General features: G+C 36.2%; 2 protein-coding genes across 2 annotated transcripts; both read right to left on the reverse strand.

The window, feature by feature from the left end:
• Positions 1-1263: 1263 nt before the first annotated feature.
• On the reverse strand, positions 1264-3323 carry LOC137966704 (protein PYRICULARIA ORYZAE RESISTANCE 21). Its single transcript, XM_068813396.1, has 3 exons — positions 3170-3323; positions 2266-2347; positions 1264-2174 (listed from the first exon to the last, which is right to left on the reverse strand). Exons 1-3 carry the CDS (start codon positions 3179-3181, stop codon positions 1588-1590), a joined length of 681 nt encoding a protein of 226 aa, XP_068669497.1. The 5' UTR covers positions 3182-3323; the 3' UTR covers positions 1264-1587.
• Positions 3324-8783: 5460 nt separating this feature from the next.
• Positions 8784-19244, reverse strand: LOC137942534 (uncharacterized). The gene is made up of 4 exons (XM_068788226.1): positions 19072-19244; positions 18839-18942; positions 11825-11925; positions 8784-9303 (listed from the first exon to the last, which is right to left on the reverse strand). The coding sequence occupies exons 2-4, from the start codon at positions 18888-18890 to the stop codon at positions 9022-9024; spliced, it is 435 nt and encodes a 144-aa protein (XP_068644327.1). The 5' UTR covers positions 18891-18942; positions 19072-19244; the 3' UTR covers positions 8784-9021.
• Between the last annotated feature and the right edge of the window lie 1478 nt (positions 19245-20722).

Below are 20722 nucleotides of genomic sequence, written 5' to 3' on the forward strand. Positions count from 1 at the left end.
ATTGAGATTATTTGTCACATAACATTACAAACATAAGTAGTTTATCATGGAGCACAAATCTTAAATTATCTTTAAATGTGGAGATTAGAACCAACTGGGCCATCAAATACATAGATACATATACGTAAGTACCGAAAAACACAGGGGCATATTATATATCATTTATTAGTACCGAGATGAATGGACTTGTTAGCATATGTCAATAAGAAATTTTAAAGAACTCCCCAAAAATTGGTCAGAAGGATTGAGTGAGTGTATTGAAAAATCGAGACATGTCGAGCTACACAAAACCTAATAGGTATTGGACATTATTAATCACATATCTGGCAATGAAAAAAATAATTTGATCCACAAAAGGGGGCAATTGTGAGTGTAACAACTTAAAAGAATTTTACAAAAAAATTGTCCTATCTCTAGCTTGGTCTTTATAGATGTAGTCACTTAGAGATCAACATGGTACATGATCTTTGTTGCACATTCAATGGTCTCAAACTCTTTACTCTTAAGAGAGATTTTTTTTTTTGTAAGTAAATTCTTCTTCATTGATTGAAAAACTAGACGTCAATGAGTGTTTAATATAGTACTTGATAGAGCCCTTTTGTTTTAAACTTAATACAAGCTCTAGGGGGATTTTACTAGAGTTTTTGTTGTTTTATGGGATGTGGAGCTTCAATAGGTTTCTCCGATGATTTCTCTTTTATTTTTTTTTGTGAATATGGTCAATGACAAAGTTACTCTTCACCCTTTGTTGCATGTTTATTTCATACATTCTGCCGTTTAATATTTTTTTTTAAATGGTATTATTTTTGTTCATTCACTTTGGCTACTTTTATCATATATTATTTGTGAACAAGGAAGATGATAAGGTCAAGGACAATAGTACAATGATTCTTATATTCATCTCCCTTTCAACATAGGAATGTTGCTTTCCAAAACAGCTAAGAGAGCTTTCCTTTTCTAACTTTGGTCTTCAATAATTCCATTCTATGCAATCCACCCAACTATTCCCCCTAATTTTCACACTTTGAATGTACAAAAGTAACATGTCTCACATCATAGCATGTGGAAATGGAAGAATAGTATACACACACTTTATTCAGCCTTCTATGCCCACTTTAAATGTGGTGTCTCCACAACAACTTTTATGTTCACTTTTAATGTAACATGGTCTATTTTGATGTTTATTTTTGAAAACAGTCTTGTACCAATAAAATTTATTAAATGTGCATGAGTAGGCCTCTTCTTTTTATTTATTAAATGTGCATGGTGGTTAAAGCCATAAGGTTTATAAAGGTGAACCCACCAACTTGGCACAAATTGCTCGTCTCATGGCAATTTACCATTTTTTTTTTTTATTACACAGATGCCACTACGATCGAGAAACCATGTTCACAAAATCAAAACAAGAAATAAAAAAACAAACTAAAAAAAAAGGCCATTATCCGACCAATCTTGATCGTTCATGCATGAAGACAAACACCCCGTCGCCAATTGTCATCGTCCGACAGATGAGATGATAAACTGAGCCTGGGTGTATACTCCTTAGCCGCCACAGTTGTATACACCAAAGTCGCGGTGTATGCACATCTACATCGTCCTGCAGCTCTGGTCCTCTTCGCTGAAGAAGCCACAGCCACACGAGCACGGACGGCTCGACCTGCAGGTGCACGACCCGCCGCCGTTGCCGTCGTAGCAGACACGCGGTGGACACGGACGGACGGGGTAGTACGGCCAACCGCTCGAGCAGGGCCCGGCCTCGTAGCCCTCGTACAATGGGTAGCAGTAGTACGGCGGCGGATACCCAATGGGAAGGGCCGGCCTTGGTGGATCGGGCAGTTTGGGTGGATCCGGCTGTTTGGGTGGGTCCGGCTTCGGTGGATCCGGCTGTTTGGGTGGATCTGGCTGTTTGGGCGGGTCTGGCTTCGGTGGATCCGGCTTGGGAGGGTCAGCCTTCGGTTTGGGTGGATCGGGCTTGGGAGGGTCGGCTTTGGGTTTGGGTGGGTCGGGCTTGGGAGGGTCGGCTTTGGGTTTGGGTGGGGGGTCTTTGACGATGTGGATATCTTTAATGGATTTTCCGGCTCTGCAGCGAATGCATTTGGAGAGCTTCTCAGGGTCGAAGTGGCCGGAGACGGTCACGGTGTTCTGCTTGGTATCGAACGTTTGTTTTTGGATTTCTCTTGAAAGAAATCAGATGGAAGAACTTAGTTGCCGCAACTCTGAGATTGATAAATTTCGGAATTTAAATTAGAGAAGAGAGAGTCTCACCTGGGAATTTTCGAAGAGTTTTTCTAATCTTTTTGTTGCAGAAACGACAGTCGAGGTCGACGCTGATGATAAGGGTGGAAATCTTCCAGGAAATTGGAAGAGAGTCGTTAGTGACAGCCATAACAGAGAGACAGAAAGAATAATATAAGCCAACCGCCATATTGAAAGAAAAAAAAAATCATCAAGAGAGGGATCATGTGATCAAATGAATTAAGAAAAGGAAAATGGAGAGAATTCGGGGTGCTCAAAGCAGAAGAGCAACGCCTAAATCGATAGTTTCAATCAGTATAACAGAAGCTCACGAGAGGAAACAGCGAATACAGTAAAACGGACGCCAAATAAATAGCAATTAAACAAAAGAGTGAAGAACAGATGCCAATCAACGAGAATAAGAGAAAGAGTTGAAGAGAGATCTCTTCTAGAAAGAAAGAGAATAACACAACATCCGCCACATTTAAACGAAAACGTCATCAGGAGATAAAATATTGGACAAAAAAAAAAAATAAAGATCGAAAACAGAGAGAGTACGGTTCTCAAACCAGAACAACAACACGCAATTCAATAGCCACATTAAAAATGTAAATCGCCAGCGATGGTGATACTAATAGAATGACCAAAAAATAAAAAAAGGCAACATCAGAAACGGAAAGAACTCAGTGATCAAACCAGAAGAACACTACGAAAATTAAAGCCTCAATCAGAAATCAAGAAAGAGAGAGAACACAACGGAATTGAGAGATAGTAAAGGAGGGGAATAAATTAAAACAGATGCGCACAGGAATATCAATTAAACAAAAAACGGACGGAAGAAGAGACCCCGCAAATGAATGATAGTAAGAGAGAGTGGAAGAGACAATGTGATCTAATCAATCGCTTCTCGAACTATCCGTGCTTAATTAATTACCTTCTCTGCCATTCTCGAAACCTATAAAAGATCCCCCGCGTCTCAGAGAGTCCAGAACGAGTACGAAGACAACTAGGAACGACACTGATCAGAAGCAGAAGCAGCAGGAGCAGGAGAGAGAGATCTGGATTCTGGAGTCAGGGGTTGCAGAGGAGAGGAGTCGTCTAATAAATCAATATCGTTGATAGGCAAAACGTCAGAATATCTGAAGTCATCGGGAAGAAAGGACATTGACACGTGTAATACCCGTACGGTGGGTGGCCATCGCGGTGACGTTGCGTGCAGATTCCTCTAACGGCTCGTGCATGTGCTCAACGCCAATTCGCCGGTGGTTCCCGGCCAGCCACCGACGCCGTCACTGCTCTTATTGACCTCGGACAGCGTGGGAGCCACCTTAGGGGGTGGGTGTACCCCGCCTGGTCTGTTACGTTCGCACGAACACGGATCTTTATGTGTTCGTGTACATGTGCACGTGTTGAATTGAATAATAGGATGGAAAATAATTTAATTTTTCACTAAAAAAATATATTTTAGATTACATAAACTCTATTTTTAAGGGTATACATGTAATTATCTATCCGAATAATGAATGCGACTGGTAAAATCAGGTTCAGAATCGATTAACTGAAAATGTCGAAACTGTCTTTCTCCTCTCACACCACCGCTTGCCTCATCCGGAATCCATCATCTCCACTCTCTCCTCCCCACTTCCACTTACCGAAGAAGACCCATCGCACCAGAAAAGTCCCCTCGAAATTAGGTAGAAAACGTCGAATAATTCATGGCCCAGCTTTACCATTTTCGTTTACAATGTTAGGTCTCATGCTTCTTTCCTTTTTTTTGTTCTTTCTCCAAATAATTGGTTGGTGGCTTTGTAGGTGGAGGAGACGGAGAAGTCCAGCGTGCGCAAAAGAAGAAGTTCATTACCAGAGCAGTCAAGCTTTGTTTGGTCGGTTTTGGTCGTTTTGCTTTTATAATTGCGAGAAAGATTAAAAGTATCCATGGACAGAGCTTTTAAATTTTTCGTGGGTTTGTCTTTTGAGAACGATAGAACTGGTTGCTTTTGCTTTTTTCCTCTTGACAGGGATCGGATACCACCATGATTGCAGAAATGCTGTTGTGAAAAAAAAACATATGCAGGATGGAGTAGGCCATATGCCTCTCCTTATAACCAATAAATATCAAATATTCTCAGCTTGTTATACAAATAAACAAATTTCCGTTTTCATAAAGAAATCACCCAGTTGTTTGATGATTAAACATACGAAGTAGAATTTTTTTATTTAATACGGTATCTCTAATAAAATAGTAATCCACCTTAACATGTTTAGTTCTCTCATGGAATATCGTATTGTTTATAATAAGAATAGTGATTTGTTTGTCACAATTTATCTACATCGGCCTCTAACTAGAAATCTAAACTCATTCATTAATGACAAAAGATTGGTCTCTTAAGTGTAGAAAACCAAGTACTTAACCCATCAGTGGTGGACGAAACCACTAGCTCTGACACCCACCATTCCTGTTCCCTACCGCTTCACCCGGGATTCGAAGACGGAATGTGGTGCCCAACTCTGATACCATGTCAAATGTTTAGCCAATACAACCCAAAAGACCAGTATGTTAAATGCGGAAAGCTAAAGTACCTAACCCATCAGTAGTAGACTGAACCACCTAGCTCTGACATTAACATGTTTATAAGAGATACGTATTAAAATTTTTTTATTTAATATGGCATCTCTTATAAAATCGTTATCTACCTTAACATGTTTAGTTATCTCATCGTATTGTTTATAATAGGAATAGTTATTTGTTTGTCACAACTAATCTACATCGGCCTCTAACTAGAAATCTGAAGTCATTCATTAATGACTTCACCCACATAAATTCATTGTTCTATATTTTGCCCCATCACTAGATCGAGCTGCTACATTCTACTTTTTACTCTTTCATGTTACCAAATTCCATCTAATGAATGTGCAAAATCCATTAGATCACCTATCTAATTCTAAACTAACCTAATTTGCATTTGAAAATGCTATAATCTCAATATTTTTTTTGAGACTTATACAATAGTCGCTTCCCAGATGATTGCTTTAAGTGTTTGAAAATCCAATAAATAACATCACAATGAACAACTCGTTGTGAATCCATAGACTAACCACATTAACTGCAAAAGAAATGTTTGGACGTTTCACAATTACATATAGTAACTTTCCCACTAGTTGTTGATATTTTGTTTTATTTTTTAAAACTAGACAATCTTCATAATATAAGTCAAAACTTCTATCCATTAGAGTATACGGGTCTTGCACTCCCAACAAATCGGTTTCCTAATAAGATTAATAATATACTTTCTTTCTGACAACAACTCATCAGGCCGACATAGAACTACTTCAATACCAAGAAAGTACTTCAACACCCCCAAATCTTTAATCCAAAAGTATACCTGTAAATGACATTTCACATATTTTATTCCATTTACAAGATTAGATCATCGACTTAGACGAACACAATAATAATACTTATCTCCCTTTTTAACACAAAAATTGAGTGGTCCCAATGACTTTTTGAAAAACTAAAATCCGTAACCACTCTACTAAACTTTATATACTAGGCTTTAGGACTTTGTTTGAGTCCATAAATGGTTTCCCAAAGCCTACAAACATTACTGTCTTTCTGATGAACAGTATACCCTAACGGTTGCTCCACATAGACCTCAATTTACTTGGCTAGTTATTTTGGGATGTGCCTTGGATCCAACTTCATACGTGGGCCTACTCCCAAATTATCTACTTGTAGAGCCACAAAAGAGGGTCCATAAGTGAGGGAGAGTGTTAAAGAATAGTCTTGAATAAATTAGTGAGTACAAAGATCTTGGGTTTATTAGTTGAGAAAAAAAAATTTAACATAGCTAATTATTTTAGGATGTTCCTTGGACCCACAAAACCTAGGTACTAGAAGGAGCAACATGAAAAGTAGTCGTACCTGATTGAACAAACGTCATTTTCACCATGATGGATGACCTAGACTAAGCACATGGGATACTAGTTGAAATATTCTTCCATTGTTTCACAAGCTTTGACAACTCAACAACAAAGTTATGGTCCCCAATAGAACTTTCAGGAGCAACACTACTATTGGCCCATACTGGCTCTCTAATACATTCCCAACATTGAGCATAAACATGATCAACCTTACCACAAGTGTAATACATCCAATCACAATTTCAAGGCCTCCACCTCTACCTCCATCTCTGCCCTGACCACCACCTCAACCTCATCCAACATGATCTCTTCTGTGTAAGGTCTTCTGTGTACTAGGAACAAATGAAGAATATGAGGCCAAATTATTTGAGGAAAGAGGCTGAGGTGAAGAATCTCCATCTGTGACCATTGTACTTTAAACCTAAATAACTTGTGCATATGCACTAATAAACATGGTATATCCTCGTTTGACAACATCTGAGCTTGTACACTTTCATATTCATGGTCCAACCCATGTAAAAACTAAGCAACGTCAAACTTTGTTTGTTGCTTAATCAATATTGTATCATTAGGAGTATGCCAAATGTAAATCTTAAGCTCTTGTAATAAACTATTCAACTCACCAAAATATTTTGTTACACTTCATTGGCCCTGTTGAATGGAGGAGAGCTTTGAATGAGTTTCATATACTTAGGATTAATATTTTTCATGAAAGTGGTCTACAACACCTCTCATATTCCTTTTTAGCATTGCAATAAATCATCAGAGTCTAAAGATTTTGTTTCCATAATGTTAATTAACCAAGTCGTCACCATAACATTAACTGTTTTCCAAGTCATAGAAACAAGGCATGATGGATTATTAGTTAACACGTAATCTTTCTCATGAGCTTGAAGAAAATTTTGAACTACTCTTATTCAAATACCAAATAATTCTTAATATTTAGTTTCATACTAGTAATTTGGACATGAGTAATTCTCTTTTGATCCACAACATCTCCAGAGCCGTATTCCACTAGCAGAGGTTGTCATCTCTGAATGATCTATTAAAACTCACGGTTGATTGATCGATCACCAACCAATGATTGATCAATAATCAATCATAAACTATATCTAGCACCAACCACTTAACTACCTTCTGATTGATCAATCAACCACCTCCTTGAATAATCAATCAACCACTCACAATGATTGATCACTCGTTAGAACACAAAATTTAAAACATCTCAAAAACCATAGAAAAACTCACCATTCCTTTTTCGTCCATTTTCAAACTTAGACACCTCTATCTCCACTTTACCACCTCTATCAACATATTAAACCCAAGCAAAAGATTGTCGTAAACCAAAATTGAGAAAACCTCTCACATGCTCCAATCAAAATAGTGATTTGACAAACGCCCTACAAACTTACAAATCTTCTTCTAGGGTTGCAAACAAAATGAAGAGAACTCCCTTTTCAGATCAATCCCACTCTGATACCATGTAAAAGTATAATCAAGAATTTAAAAAAATATGTAAGAAGGAGAATGCATAAAGGTTGTTCTCTCAAGTTAGGGGTTTTCAGCACCTCTAACCAACTTTTATTATTCTTAATCAGGTGGGTAAGCAATAACATAAATACCCTCACTTACATATAAATATTTCACTAACACAACCTTCTGCACAAATCAAATTGTTCATGGGGTGAAGTTGTGAAAAGATGTAAATCAGATTGCAGGTTAGGCTGAGATGGATGGGAATTGAGATAAGCTCAACAAAAATCTGCCTATATAGCCAAACAGTTGTAACATTCTTTTCTCTAAAATAACACAAGAATCTCTTATAGAAGACACATGTGATTGGGAGAGGGAGGGAATAGCAAGAGAAATGGAAGGAGAGAATCCCATGAAGACACCCTTACCTTACATAATCATATTTGGGATGTCAACTCCCTTTGTCATCCTGGCCATAAAGTGCCAGTCAGATGAAGCCCAGGTTCTTCGACTGGACTGATTGAAGAATTTCCCAGAGGGGCCTAGTGAATGACAAAAACAACAACGTTGTATCTACATCAAGAGCTAGAGAATATATGTTTCTACCTTATTTTCCCTCCACCTATTGATTCATTTTGTTGTCAACTAGATAAATCTGCAACGATTTCTTCTTAATGCATTTGAATTTGTATTTGGAGAGATTGCAGGCAATAGTTTCATATCATAGCTTAGTTCAGTGTTTCTTGGCAGCAATCTTATGGTTTACATATCCAGATAATACATATCCAGCCTAGAAGATGAGAGAGAGTTACAAAACAACAGATCTTTTTAATATTATGAAGATGTTTTAGCTACCTTTTTTATCCAATTCCTTTCAGTCTTTCTTTTCAGACGTACTCTTACTTGAATTGTCTTTGATTTCACAGGCTCCCTCTGTACTTGTCATGCCAAAACTGTTCAAAGATTATCTTATCACTCTAAGAAGCAAAATGCTCTCCAACAATGCAGTATTTGTTTCGTTTCCCAGTCATAATTTTCATCTAAAGTTGGCAATTTTGAAGGATTGGGAAATAAAAGCCTGGCCTTCAGTTACCTGTACTCGTGCAATCAAGACTATTATGGAAATCATCCTTTAGCAAAGACTCTGTTCATGATAGCCCCATCAACAAATAGATTTTGCCATGCTTTCACAATTACGGGAGAACCGAAGTGAAGCACTTCCCAGCTTTTGTTCTAAGCCTTGAGGTTTTTAGAAGGAGCCATTGATTGTCATCAGTCTACCTTCACATAAAAGATACATAACACTGACACAGGAGAGAAAATGGTCCGTTCGGGCACCACACAAACCAAAGGATTATGGTATATTGCTAGAAACAAGCTAACTAGACTTAATCAGTTGGTGTACCTCTGCAACTGAGACTCGTGGCAATGTGGATCCAGCCAATCACGAGGAGAACCCTTGGGCATGGTTGCCACACTTGCCTTGTTTCCAACTAGCTCCCTCAGGTTTTCAACCTTATTTTCCCTGCCCGAGTTTGTGAATTTCCTGTCCGCTTCCTTTAGCTTCTGTTTGAATCGCTGCTTACGGCCAGAGAAGTTCAGTTCCTGCTGCTTGGCTTGAGAAGGTGGGGCTCCGTGCGGTCCAAGATAAATCTTTTCCTCTTCCTTGGCAACCTGCTCATAAGTACAAAAGAAGGAATGTTTATGGACTATTCAAGTACTATTTTCGAGGAAGGGTCTATCTAGAAAAGTTTTATATGCCCAACCTTCATACCACTCCTCACACTGTAAACTCCAAACAACCACTTATCTTGTGCGTCCCAATTATCCAATAGCCATCCCTTACTCTCACTATTTGAAACAGGTAAACGATGTTCCAAGAAATTCATTTATTTAAACATAAACAAGAGTAAAAAATAAGACAGAAATCGTGAATAGCAAGTGAGGGAAATATGCATGACAAGAATAAAAGGGAGGTAGATAGATGAGAGACCCCTAAGGTAAAAAAAATAAAAAACACTAGTTTTTCTTCTTACAATTGCATTAGGTGACATATATATAGAACTTATCCCTCCCTCTATCTGGATATTGGACGTTAACTTTATTCATTCTCTACTTTATTCATTCTCTTTAAAAAACAATAAATGGTTAAACAGATAATCTTACTTAAAAGAGGTAAAAGACTCTGTTCCATATATATGCATAATCAGACTGGTGTAGTAGACTGGGTAAAGAACCACCAGTACACTTATCCTAATGTAATGAGCAATTGTCTTCTTATCATTGCCTTTGATAATCGCATTTACCACTCATACATTTCTACTACATGCTATCACTCTACTTCAGTGATCAATACCAAATAGAAAAAAAATCTGCAGATGTTACACATAAAATGTTTTACAATCATTAGCCATGAGGAACTAATTAATGCTTTGATTAGGTAGTGTTAAAGCATGAAAAAGTCCTATAAGATTAGGATACATGGTGTCTTTATGTAATTGAAATCTGTTACAGAATCCCTGTAGAAGTGAATCAATGTAAATTTAATTTATAAATCAATGAATTTTGGAGACGAGGAAACCAACTTGATCTCCTAGTGTCCCTCTTCTTCCTTTTCCCTTCTCTCTTTATTGTCATTCTGTTCTTTGCTTCTCACTCTTCAATCTCACAGTTTTCTTCTTAATAAGAGGCTCTAGATTTCATCGTGGTATTAAAGCAACAAATCTACATCCCTAATATTCTTGTTCAAAAATGATTAAATGAGTTCTTCAGCTATGGGAAGGGATGTCAACTACAGGGTTTTTTCATCTTCTCTTACCAGATAAGTGTCTCAAACCCTTTCTTTTACTACCAAAAGCATCAAAATTTGATGTTCCTATAGAATTCCGCCATTTCTTTATAAGTTTACTAATTTCCGCATGCTTTGGAGGAGCTACAATGGTTGTAGTCACTGAAAACCATTGTGTACACAACATAAGGTCAGTACTTCTCATCCAATAACTCATTTTGTATCCACCCATCGGTTATCTCCTAGTTATACCTCCATCTCAGCCTTGTCATCTGTATATATCATCCAATCCCAGGAACACGTTCTAACCCATTCAAGATGTTCCATTCACACTGCAAATAACCTAAATCTTTCATGAGTGGATTAAACATATGAATGTAGGTTGTAATTTTTACAAAATAAGGTGTAAATTACATTATTTCCACTTAGTATGTTTCATCACAGAAAACTTACAAAGATATTGACCAAAACTTTGCTTTCAGCATACTTGCATTCAATTTCAGACAAGCTGGGCCTCTATGATACATGCTCCAGCTTAAGGAGGATTATAATATTTGAAGAAGTCTTTTTAGATTAGGATACATTGAGTCTTTATGTAATTGGAATTTATAATACAAAGTCTCAGTAGAGGTGAATCAGTGTAAATTTAACCTACAAAATGTATAAATCTGGAGACGAGGAAACTAACTCTAATCTCCCAATGTCTTTTTTCTTTCTCTTCCCTACCCTCCTCTCTTGCTGCCTTGCTCTTCTCTTCTAACCATTCAATCTCACACGTTTCTTTTTAATATGAGATTCTGGTTTCCATCAGGAAGTATACTATGTGCCTATACTTTTTGCCCAGTACTAATATTCAAAATCAATTCCAGGTCATCATCCACTATAATCTCTGCTCCTAAGGTACATTAAGCACAAAAGTAAACTGGGACAAACAAATATCACAAAGAAAAAGGAACTCCACATCAAGAAGCACGACAAGCTTTTTGTTTCTGTTTTGGAATCATGAGGATTCAGAAATTCAGTGAAAGGAAATAAGGTACATGACGAGATTTTATTAACATTCCATAAGATGCATAATTCTCCATAAGGGATGTTTTCAATTACAGAATATTGATTGCAGACAGACAAGCCTCTCTTATGGATTTCATTTTCGAAAATTTTGAATACTCAGTATGAATAAAAAAGTGGAAAAAAAAATTCATTCTTTAATTAGTATATTATGGATAAAAAAATCAAAGCAAGTTAATATTTCTCTCAAGTCTTTTTCAGTTCATTTAACCACTTACCAGTGTATCTGATTTTCAAACACAAAAAGAACTGTATATACATACATACATATATATATATATATGCAATTGCTATTCACAATCATGCGGAAAAAGTTTCTCAGGAAAACTTGAGGTTGACCTTGGGAGAAGACAATTTCAGCTCTGACACTTCTGGCTCATCCAGCTTACTTTGTTCAGATTCTCCAACTGTTATGCTCGGGATTACAAATCCATCAGTATCTGGCACAAATTAGGCGAGAGAATATAATATGTCAAATTTCGAAATACATTAGGTGTCAAAACAGCAACAATTAAACTCATTGGATAGCAAAAAAGACAATATAAGTAGAAATAAGCAAAAGGATATAAAAGAATGAAATGTATAAAAACAATAAAAGCTGAAAGAAGAACACTGTAAGAAAAAGAAAGGATGAGAACATGTCCAGCAGAACCTCTAAATCAAATGTAGTGTCAACAAATTACAACAAAGCCTTTTCAATTACGGTTAGCTGTCAATACATTAGTTGTCAATACCATTGAAGTCCAAAACACAGAAGATGGTTCTCAAGTATCTCAAATGATTCAGTTACTACATGGCCCAACCTAGTTCAAAGCCTCCAAGCAATACTATAACAAATAGATGTCTCCAACATGACAGACAGTTCTCAAGTACCTCAAATGATTCAGTTAGTACATGACCCAACCTAGTTCAAAGCCTCCAAGCAATACTATAACAAACAGAGGTCTCCAATACCTCTGTATCCGGAAGTGCACCCATAGCCTCGTTACACATTTAATGTTGTTTTCCAAAAAAAATTCAGATAATTGTCCCCTAAAAAATATTGTATTTGTTAATTTAAACCAAATCAACTTTTCTCAAGATAAAGATAACCAGTATACAACATAGTTCTGTATATGTGTTTTCAAGCACAACACGTCGATGTTTGTGCAAAACATTCTTGTAACTGAAAAGCTCTTTTTCCTTTAGGGTAGTGGTGAAGGCTAAATGGAAGCAAATATTCTATAGTAAAGAAAAAATTTGAAGAGAAAAACTCAAGCCTCAAAACTTTGATAAAGATATCACCAAGATGGTCTCCTGACTTAAACATATGGAGTAGCAACTTCCTTCCTCATCTCTGCACGTCAAATGAAGTGGTAGGCAGCTTCTATATGTTTAGTTTGCTCGTGAAAAATTAGATTGTTTGCAATGAAAATAGCCACCCTAGTTATCACAATACATGGTCATGGGTTCGGTAACATGTAGGTTCAACTCCTGGAAAATAAATGTGTAGGTCATTGCTCTGTACTTTGCTTCTACACATGAGAGAGCCTCTACATTTTCCTTCTTACTCTTCCAACTAATTAAATTTTCTGCCTACAAATAAACAATACCCAATGGTAAATTTTATATCCAGCTTAGACCTAGCATAATCTGCGTTTGAAAAAACCTCTATTTTTAAATGACTATGGGGATCAGAGAACAACCCTTTCCCATGCGATCTTTTCAAATACTTCAAAATCCTCTAAACAACTTCTAAATGTACTTTATTTGGACACTTCACTTATAATAAATGATATATTGAGAGGTATAAGTGTAACATAAATCAGTTTACCAACCAATACATTGTTTTATCTCTTAAGTTCATCACTACTCTCATCATGAAGATCATCACCAACCTCCATTTGTGTCTCAACAGGTTTAGCGCCTAGCAAACCTTACTCTTGTAGCATATCAATAACATACTTCCTTTTGGTTAAAATAATTTTTGCGTTACTCCGAGCAACTTCTATCCCCAAGGAAATATTAAAGCAAACCCAGATCTTTGGTTTGAAAATGCTTACCAAATGCTCCTTCAATTCTTCCATTCCCTTCTTATCATTACTTGACAATATAATGTTATCTACATACATAAGTAACACTAAAACAATATATAATCTTTTCACTACAACAATAGATAATTTTTTCATAATGAAAAACGAATGATCACAATGACTTCTAGCAAATCCAAAAGACATTATTATCTGGCTTAACTTATCAAGCCATGCTCGAGGGCTCTGCTTGAGTCCATAAATTGTCTTCTTTCACCTGCATACTTTCCCTTGAGCAACATATCTAAGAAGTTGTTCCATATAAACTTCCTCTTCTAGATCACTATACAAGAAGGCATTCTTGATATCCAAATAAACAAGGAACATCCCTGATTCACTGCCATGGATACAAGGATTCTGACTGAGGTCAATTTGGTTACAAGAGAGAAAATCTTATAGAGAAATTGTTCTAGATACAATTGAATCAACTTTGCTGGAGAAGGATGTCCTAACCGCAAATGCCACAAAAACAATGAGACCATAGAATGTGGAAGGAGTCTTTTGTGGTGAGCGTTCTAGGTGATAAAGTCCATCTCTCTCATGACCTAAACCAATAATCCTCCTCGTTGTGAAATCTTGAAACATAGAATGAATAGGATTTAGGTTGACTAACTGCTAAGAGATTAATAGAAAACTTTGGAACAAATAATATCGAGTATAATAATGACAAGGAGGATGTAGGTTAAATTTTGCGTACTCCACAGATAGAAAATAGACCCTTCAGCAAGAGTGACTTGTTTAAAAGAAGACAATGGACTAAGATTTGTGAAGAGAGAAGACATACCTGACATGTGTGACAAATGCTTCTGAGTCAATAACCCAAGAAGAAACAGGATTTACCTATAAGATAAACGTACCTAAACTGGTAAAAGTGGCAATAGGAAGTTTAGGCCAATCTACAAATGTAGAAGAGGATATTGATGTCAATTGCAATTCTCTATTCTTGTCGCTATAGCTCATCAAGAGAACCAGAGACAATTGTTGACTAGAAGAGGTCTCATTGCCATCCTATACAATAGAGTTAGCTCATGCTAGTTTACCAAACTAGTCCCCGTACTTATCTGAAAAGTGGTTGGTGCGTCCACAATGTACATACCTTCTTTCAACCGTGTCATCACCATAGCATCGACCCTTACCAAAACGATGACAACCTCTGCTCCTACCATTGCCACCAAGACCTCTAACAAAATCTAATTGCCCCAGAGTATTAAGAGCAGCAACATCAACTCCTTCATCTTCTTTGCTAACTTTTGATGTTACTACTGTCTCTGTATGCATTACCCTGTTGAATGCTTTGGAGAGTAATGGAATGCCATCTAGAGCAAGTAATTGGACTCGAACTGCATCAAATTTTAGCTCAAGCCATCTAGGAACATTGCTACATGAATTTGTCCCTATTGTTTTCTAAGCTATTTTTCATCTGTGGTGAAGAGATGAAAATTGCTAATTTCATGCAAAGTGCTCTGCTACTGTAACAATCAGTCAATGTCCTTGCACCTCTTTTTAGACTGAATAATTTAGCATATAATTCTTAAACTATATAAGATTACACTATTGGGCATATAAAGCTTCAAGAGGCGTTCATATTTCCTTAGCTATTTTGCAAGTCATAATTGGACTTCTCAACTTAGAGTCTATACTACTAAGTAACCAGGTGACCTAGCCATCCTTAGCTTCCCAATCATCTGTAATAGAAATAAGAGGATCATCTCTAAAAAATTAGATTTTCTTTTAGCTTTCAAATAAATGAACATAGACTTAGACCAACTCAGATAGTTTTCACCATTCAGCTTCTTTGTAGTGATAATAATAGTGTCTTTCCCTTTAGAACTCTCAAATTCTCTTGTTGGAGTTATTAACTCAGCAGAATCAGCCATAAATGATAAACACAATAAACATAGCAAAGATGAATCTGAAGTAGAAATCATTGTTTATGCAGGCAATGTGACCCGCACTTCAACAATTAGGGTTTTGAACAAAGAACTCCAATCCAACCACAATCATACAAATCCAAACTCAATAATACCAATTGACACCCTAGACAAGTCAATTTCTCCAAAAATATGCTGACATCAGCCTTACTATAAGTGACATAGACAACAAAAGCAAGATTGGGACCCTACACACACTTCAAATGGAAAAGATGCCAAGTCATGACCCTCTCGGGGCACTAATCAAGCATATAACTGCTCAATTGGCTGTACAAGCCATCAGCCCTAGGGTTATGGTACACGAAAAGGAAAAATCTAACCTTGACTTCTAATCAATAGCAAGTTCTGAATTCCACCTTCCTGAAGAACTGAGACGTCTGAAAAGAAGAAAAAGGAGAGTTTACAGGCTCTAGATTACGACCTTATCGCTCTGATACCAAGCAAAAAGATGGAAAATAGGAGAAGAAAAGGAGAAGAAAGGAGGAAGAAAGGAGAAAAAGAGTTAGAGAAAAGGGGAGTGCATAGAGAGAGGCACTGGATAGGGGTGAAAATTGACCCCCTTTTCCCTTTTATTGATGACTTCAATGATTTGATATTGATTCACACAATTACCCCTCATAACTCAAAACCACATAAGTCTCTAACTACACATCAGAATAGCATGTAATCTGGACCATACACTTCTAAAAAACATCTAATCTTGCTGACACTCCCACAGACTAATACAGAATATGTAAAATGACCAAAATACCCTTGATATTTAACAATAGTACCCAAATCTAGGGAAGCTGTTTCCAGGGAAACTCTTCATGGCATTCATATCTGCAAATATAGACTCTCCAGTACCCAGCAACTGAGGATGAACTTGTGGTGTTGGTCTTCCAAGAATAATGTGCATCCCCTTGAACTTAGCAGATTCTAGGGCAACTCTGCATGGAATTCAAATATCCAAAGATAGGCTCCCCAGTAACCAGCAACTGAGGATGAATTTGTGGTGTTGGTCTTGTATGAATAATGTGCATCTCCTTGGCTTCTTGGCACTACTTCAAAGAGTTTAGGGTTGATTCATGTAATAAAAACCTAGAATCGTATGATTCAATCAAATCAAATACTCTAAGCTTCAAAGAAAGGGTAAAATGGTACAATAGTCTGAAATTCTATAATTGTGATTTACATCTGTCTTTCATAGGACTTGTATGTCAGAACAATACTTTTGACCAACCTACCTGTCTTTTCTTATCCATATGTACTTAAAAACTTTTGACTCATCTAGTCTTTTCGGACACATATGGTGTAACTGTACCTTTTGTACCACTTGAACTTAGTTTTCTAAATATTTTTTACTCATGTATCTAACTTTTCTAACACATGTATCTATACTTTCTGCACCTCCCTGATCTATTAAAGAGTACTTTTGACTTATCTACCCCCACAGAAGAACTCCTACCAGAGATATCTCTAATTCATGATTATTTTTCCTTTAACAGGTAAACTTTCAATGAGAAAAAAAAAATGAATAAGCACATGATTTTAAATTACTTCCATTTAACATTTACCACCACAGATATCCTCAGATTTTTGCACTAAAGAAATTAAAAGTAGATCATTGTTTGTGATCATAATTATTAATGTAAAGAACTTAGTTGAATTTAATAATCAAATAAATAAAGGGTCAAGTTTTTGTCAAAAGAATACAATGCATAAGGCACTGTAAGATCAGTAAGCTTGCTAAAACATTCTTTCCTAGATAACCTTGAATCTGTCATATACTCACAAGTTCAAAACGTATTCGAGAGATAAGAGAAATGGAAGTTCCAACTATATTTACATGAGAAAGCCTTTGTGCTCCTAATATCTTGTCTTGTGCACAGATATTAATGGATCTTACTTTCACAAAATCACATCCAGGATCAGATGTCAGCTTCTAATAAGTAATAAACACAAAAGAAGACTATTCTACAACATATTAATATGTGTCAATGGCCTTAACAACTTTTTTAATAATATTTTTAAACTAAAAGACCCTTTTAAAATATTTATATACAAAAACCCATTGGGTAAATTTCATTTCAGGAAAACACACTAGATGACAAATCTATTCTCTTGTACTTCAAAGGAACCCATAAAATATGTTAAATGACACTGTCAATATATAAAAGACCCATATTTCTCATCACTAACCAACACAAATAAGCAACCCCAGTGAAAGAAAGCATTAAACTTCCCTTTAAAAATAAATTGCATGCTGTTAACCAGATCTAACGTTTGTAATAGGACCCTAGATCATTCATTAAGGCACAATCAACCATTGACAAAAACAATGCCTAAGCATTAGAAAAAAATAAATTCTGATGATGGATGTGGAAAGTCTATTTGAACAAAAAAACAACTGGCAGTTATTTCAATGAGGCATGATAAAATATTTTATTAGATTTCTCAGTTTTTCTACATTAAAGAAACTAAGAAAAACATATAAAAAAAGAATAAAATAAACATGACACAAGGGGAAAATATTACAAGAATAAAAAACTCAACAAAAAACAAAAAAGGTTTATCCTACAAAAACTTACAAGAGATATAAATCTAATGCATATTCAACTTCCTAGAAAAAGTTAGTTCTGGCATAGAAACATCATAAACACTATACAGGGCTACTTCAAGTCATACTAATAGACTATTACAGCTATAGAGATAAGAGCCTACTGAGCTTCTTCTATTCTTTTTTTTAGTTCTTTCCTAAGGTAATTTACCACATGACATGGTTCTTTTCTTAATAAAAATATTATAAATATAGATAATAAATCCTATGAATTCCTGATAAAAGAGACTATGTCAGACAGAAAAAGAGGAAATGGGCAGTGATTTTTTCCACTAAACGATATACGAAGCAGACAAACATATTCTAATTATTATTTGTTATGATGGCACTATGACTTACAAAACTAAAATCATAAGGAAAATACATGCATAATAATCACAGATTAGTGCAACAGATGTAATGCCTTAAGTCTCATTCACCATCCACCCAGAATTTCCTAAGCACATATTTGTGTATTGTACTTCCCAAATGCAGTATCTACATAATATTCACAACAAGGATTACTAGCTTAGATTGGATGGAACTGTCAAATGAAATGAAATCCAAAAAAGAAAAGAGTAAAAGTTCGACGATTACAAAAACGTCAAGCGGCAACAAACATACCAGTAGTAACAATACTCGTAATATTTCTTCTAAACATAACCAAACCAAGATTCAACACGGTAGCATGAGATAAACAGCATGAAAAACCAAACTTTCTGATTTTTTTTTGTTTGATTAGGGAAAGATAAAAAGGTCGAGAAAAAAATGATACCCCAGTCATCTTCTTCGATCGCGGGCACCGAATGGACTGAAGACTGATCCATAGAGCACGCTTGATCATGGATTTTGGCCACTACAGGGCGCAAAAGCCCAGCACTTTCAACGATAAGGACAATGAGGAGGATATAATCAGACAGTGTACGTTAGAGAAGAATCCCAAAACTTAAGAAAACAAAGATCAAAAGAGAAAATGCTCGCTGGAACTCGAAAAATCTAAAAAGAAACCTGAGAGGATGAGAGAGAAAATATATAGATAGCTCTATTCACGCTTGATACGGCATTCGTTAGATTTATTGGAAGATTTGCTTCCTGTTACAAGGGCGACGGCCGAGAGGATGAGTGAAAACTAATATTTATACATAGTAGGCAATATCTGTGCCATTATTATTGCTAACTACAGCCAGGCTTCTCGCATCTCGGACGAGAGACGGATCCCGTTTACATTGGTTTTTTTAATCCAAGGGTGAGCAGATAAAAACCATGGCTGTGCGACCCAAATTGAGAGTCAGAACGCGATCGGACTCGGTCAAATCGAGGTGGGGGTCACCCATCAAGATTGGGACTCTGATGAACTGAAGGGAGATTTGGGGTAATTTGGGGGAACCCTCTGAAAATAGAAGGAACGACTCTATCCTTTGAATCAACTCATCCTCTCTAGTAGGCTGGTCAACCCAGCCAGGTTACGAGTTGAACCGAGGAAGCATAAAGCAGCTAATATTTATCCTATAACATCCAATAGTAGCAAAAGTTAACTTAATAGAAATCATTAAAAATAAAAGTGGCCCAATTCCAATATATCCATTAAAAATGAGAAAATCAATTAGATTCAAAATATATATATATATATATATATATATATATATATATATATATATTTGAGATAAACCGGCTTTGAGCAAAATAATCGTACAAACATATATTTTGGATGGGGAAAAACTTGGACTTCTTACGCAAAAAACTAAAGGTCTGTTTGGAGCCTCTAGAAAAGAAAAGAGATTTATTTTCTTTTGTTTGGATGTCGATGGAAAATGAGAGAGAAAATAAAAAAAAATATAATTTCTCATATTAGATACACGTGGACAATGAAAAAGAAAAGAAATAGTAATATTTTAAAATTTTATGTATCCTTTTTATTTTTATTATTTTCTCTTAAAATTCCATTTTAAGATAGAAAATATGATAACTAAGAGAGATCCTTTGTATTTGTGATGGCTTACAAAGAAAAAGTACTAGAAGCACCTGTTTAGTCATTTATCTGAAACGGATTGAAGAAAAGGGAAGAGGCACCTATGGAGACCACTTAACCCCACCACAACCGTCAGAATGAGACGTTATAGAAATTTGCCTACTAAAGTGAAAGTAATAAGAACACTACCCTTTTTTGCCTATTCCATGCAATTCAAGTAATCCTTTAATGTATCTACCTAGGCTTAAGAGACCCAACTAATTCTCATAAATAGAGCGAATGGTGTACAAATTTCTTCAACCATTGGATTACCTAGGGAAAATGTCAGCTATCTTGCTCTATTTAGAATTACTTGATATCAAAGTGCTTGTTGCACCTATTAAAGACTGAAATCTTGGACAATGCAATGACTGATTTGTGTCTCACCTAAGCATCTGGTGCAACTACCTGTGTGGCACAATATGCAGCCACTATCCACTCATTTTTTTCTTTTTTTTTTCTGAAGATAATGCTACTACCTTGCTTCTTGGACGACCACAAAAAGACTCCTCAGCCAAAATCTATGGCTACCTGCAAATGTGACTCACGTAGCTTTTCCATGAATTTGTTCACCATCCCTACAGTGTACACTATGTTAGGTCTAGAGGTTGTCAAATAGAGCAAATTCCCAACTATCCTACTACTTGCTTG

The sequence above is a fragment of the Aristolochia californica genome, unplaced genomic scaffold (assembly GCF_029961685.1).
Source record: "Aristolochia californica isolate CCGP_79_NKW_82.1479 unplaced genomic scaffold, dmAriCali1.0.hap1 SCAF_10, whole genome shotgun sequence".
In the NCBI taxonomy this organism is placed as follows: domain Eukaryota; kingdom Viridiplantae; phylum Streptophyta; class Magnoliopsida; order Piperales; family Aristolochiaceae; genus Aristolochia; species Aristolochia californica.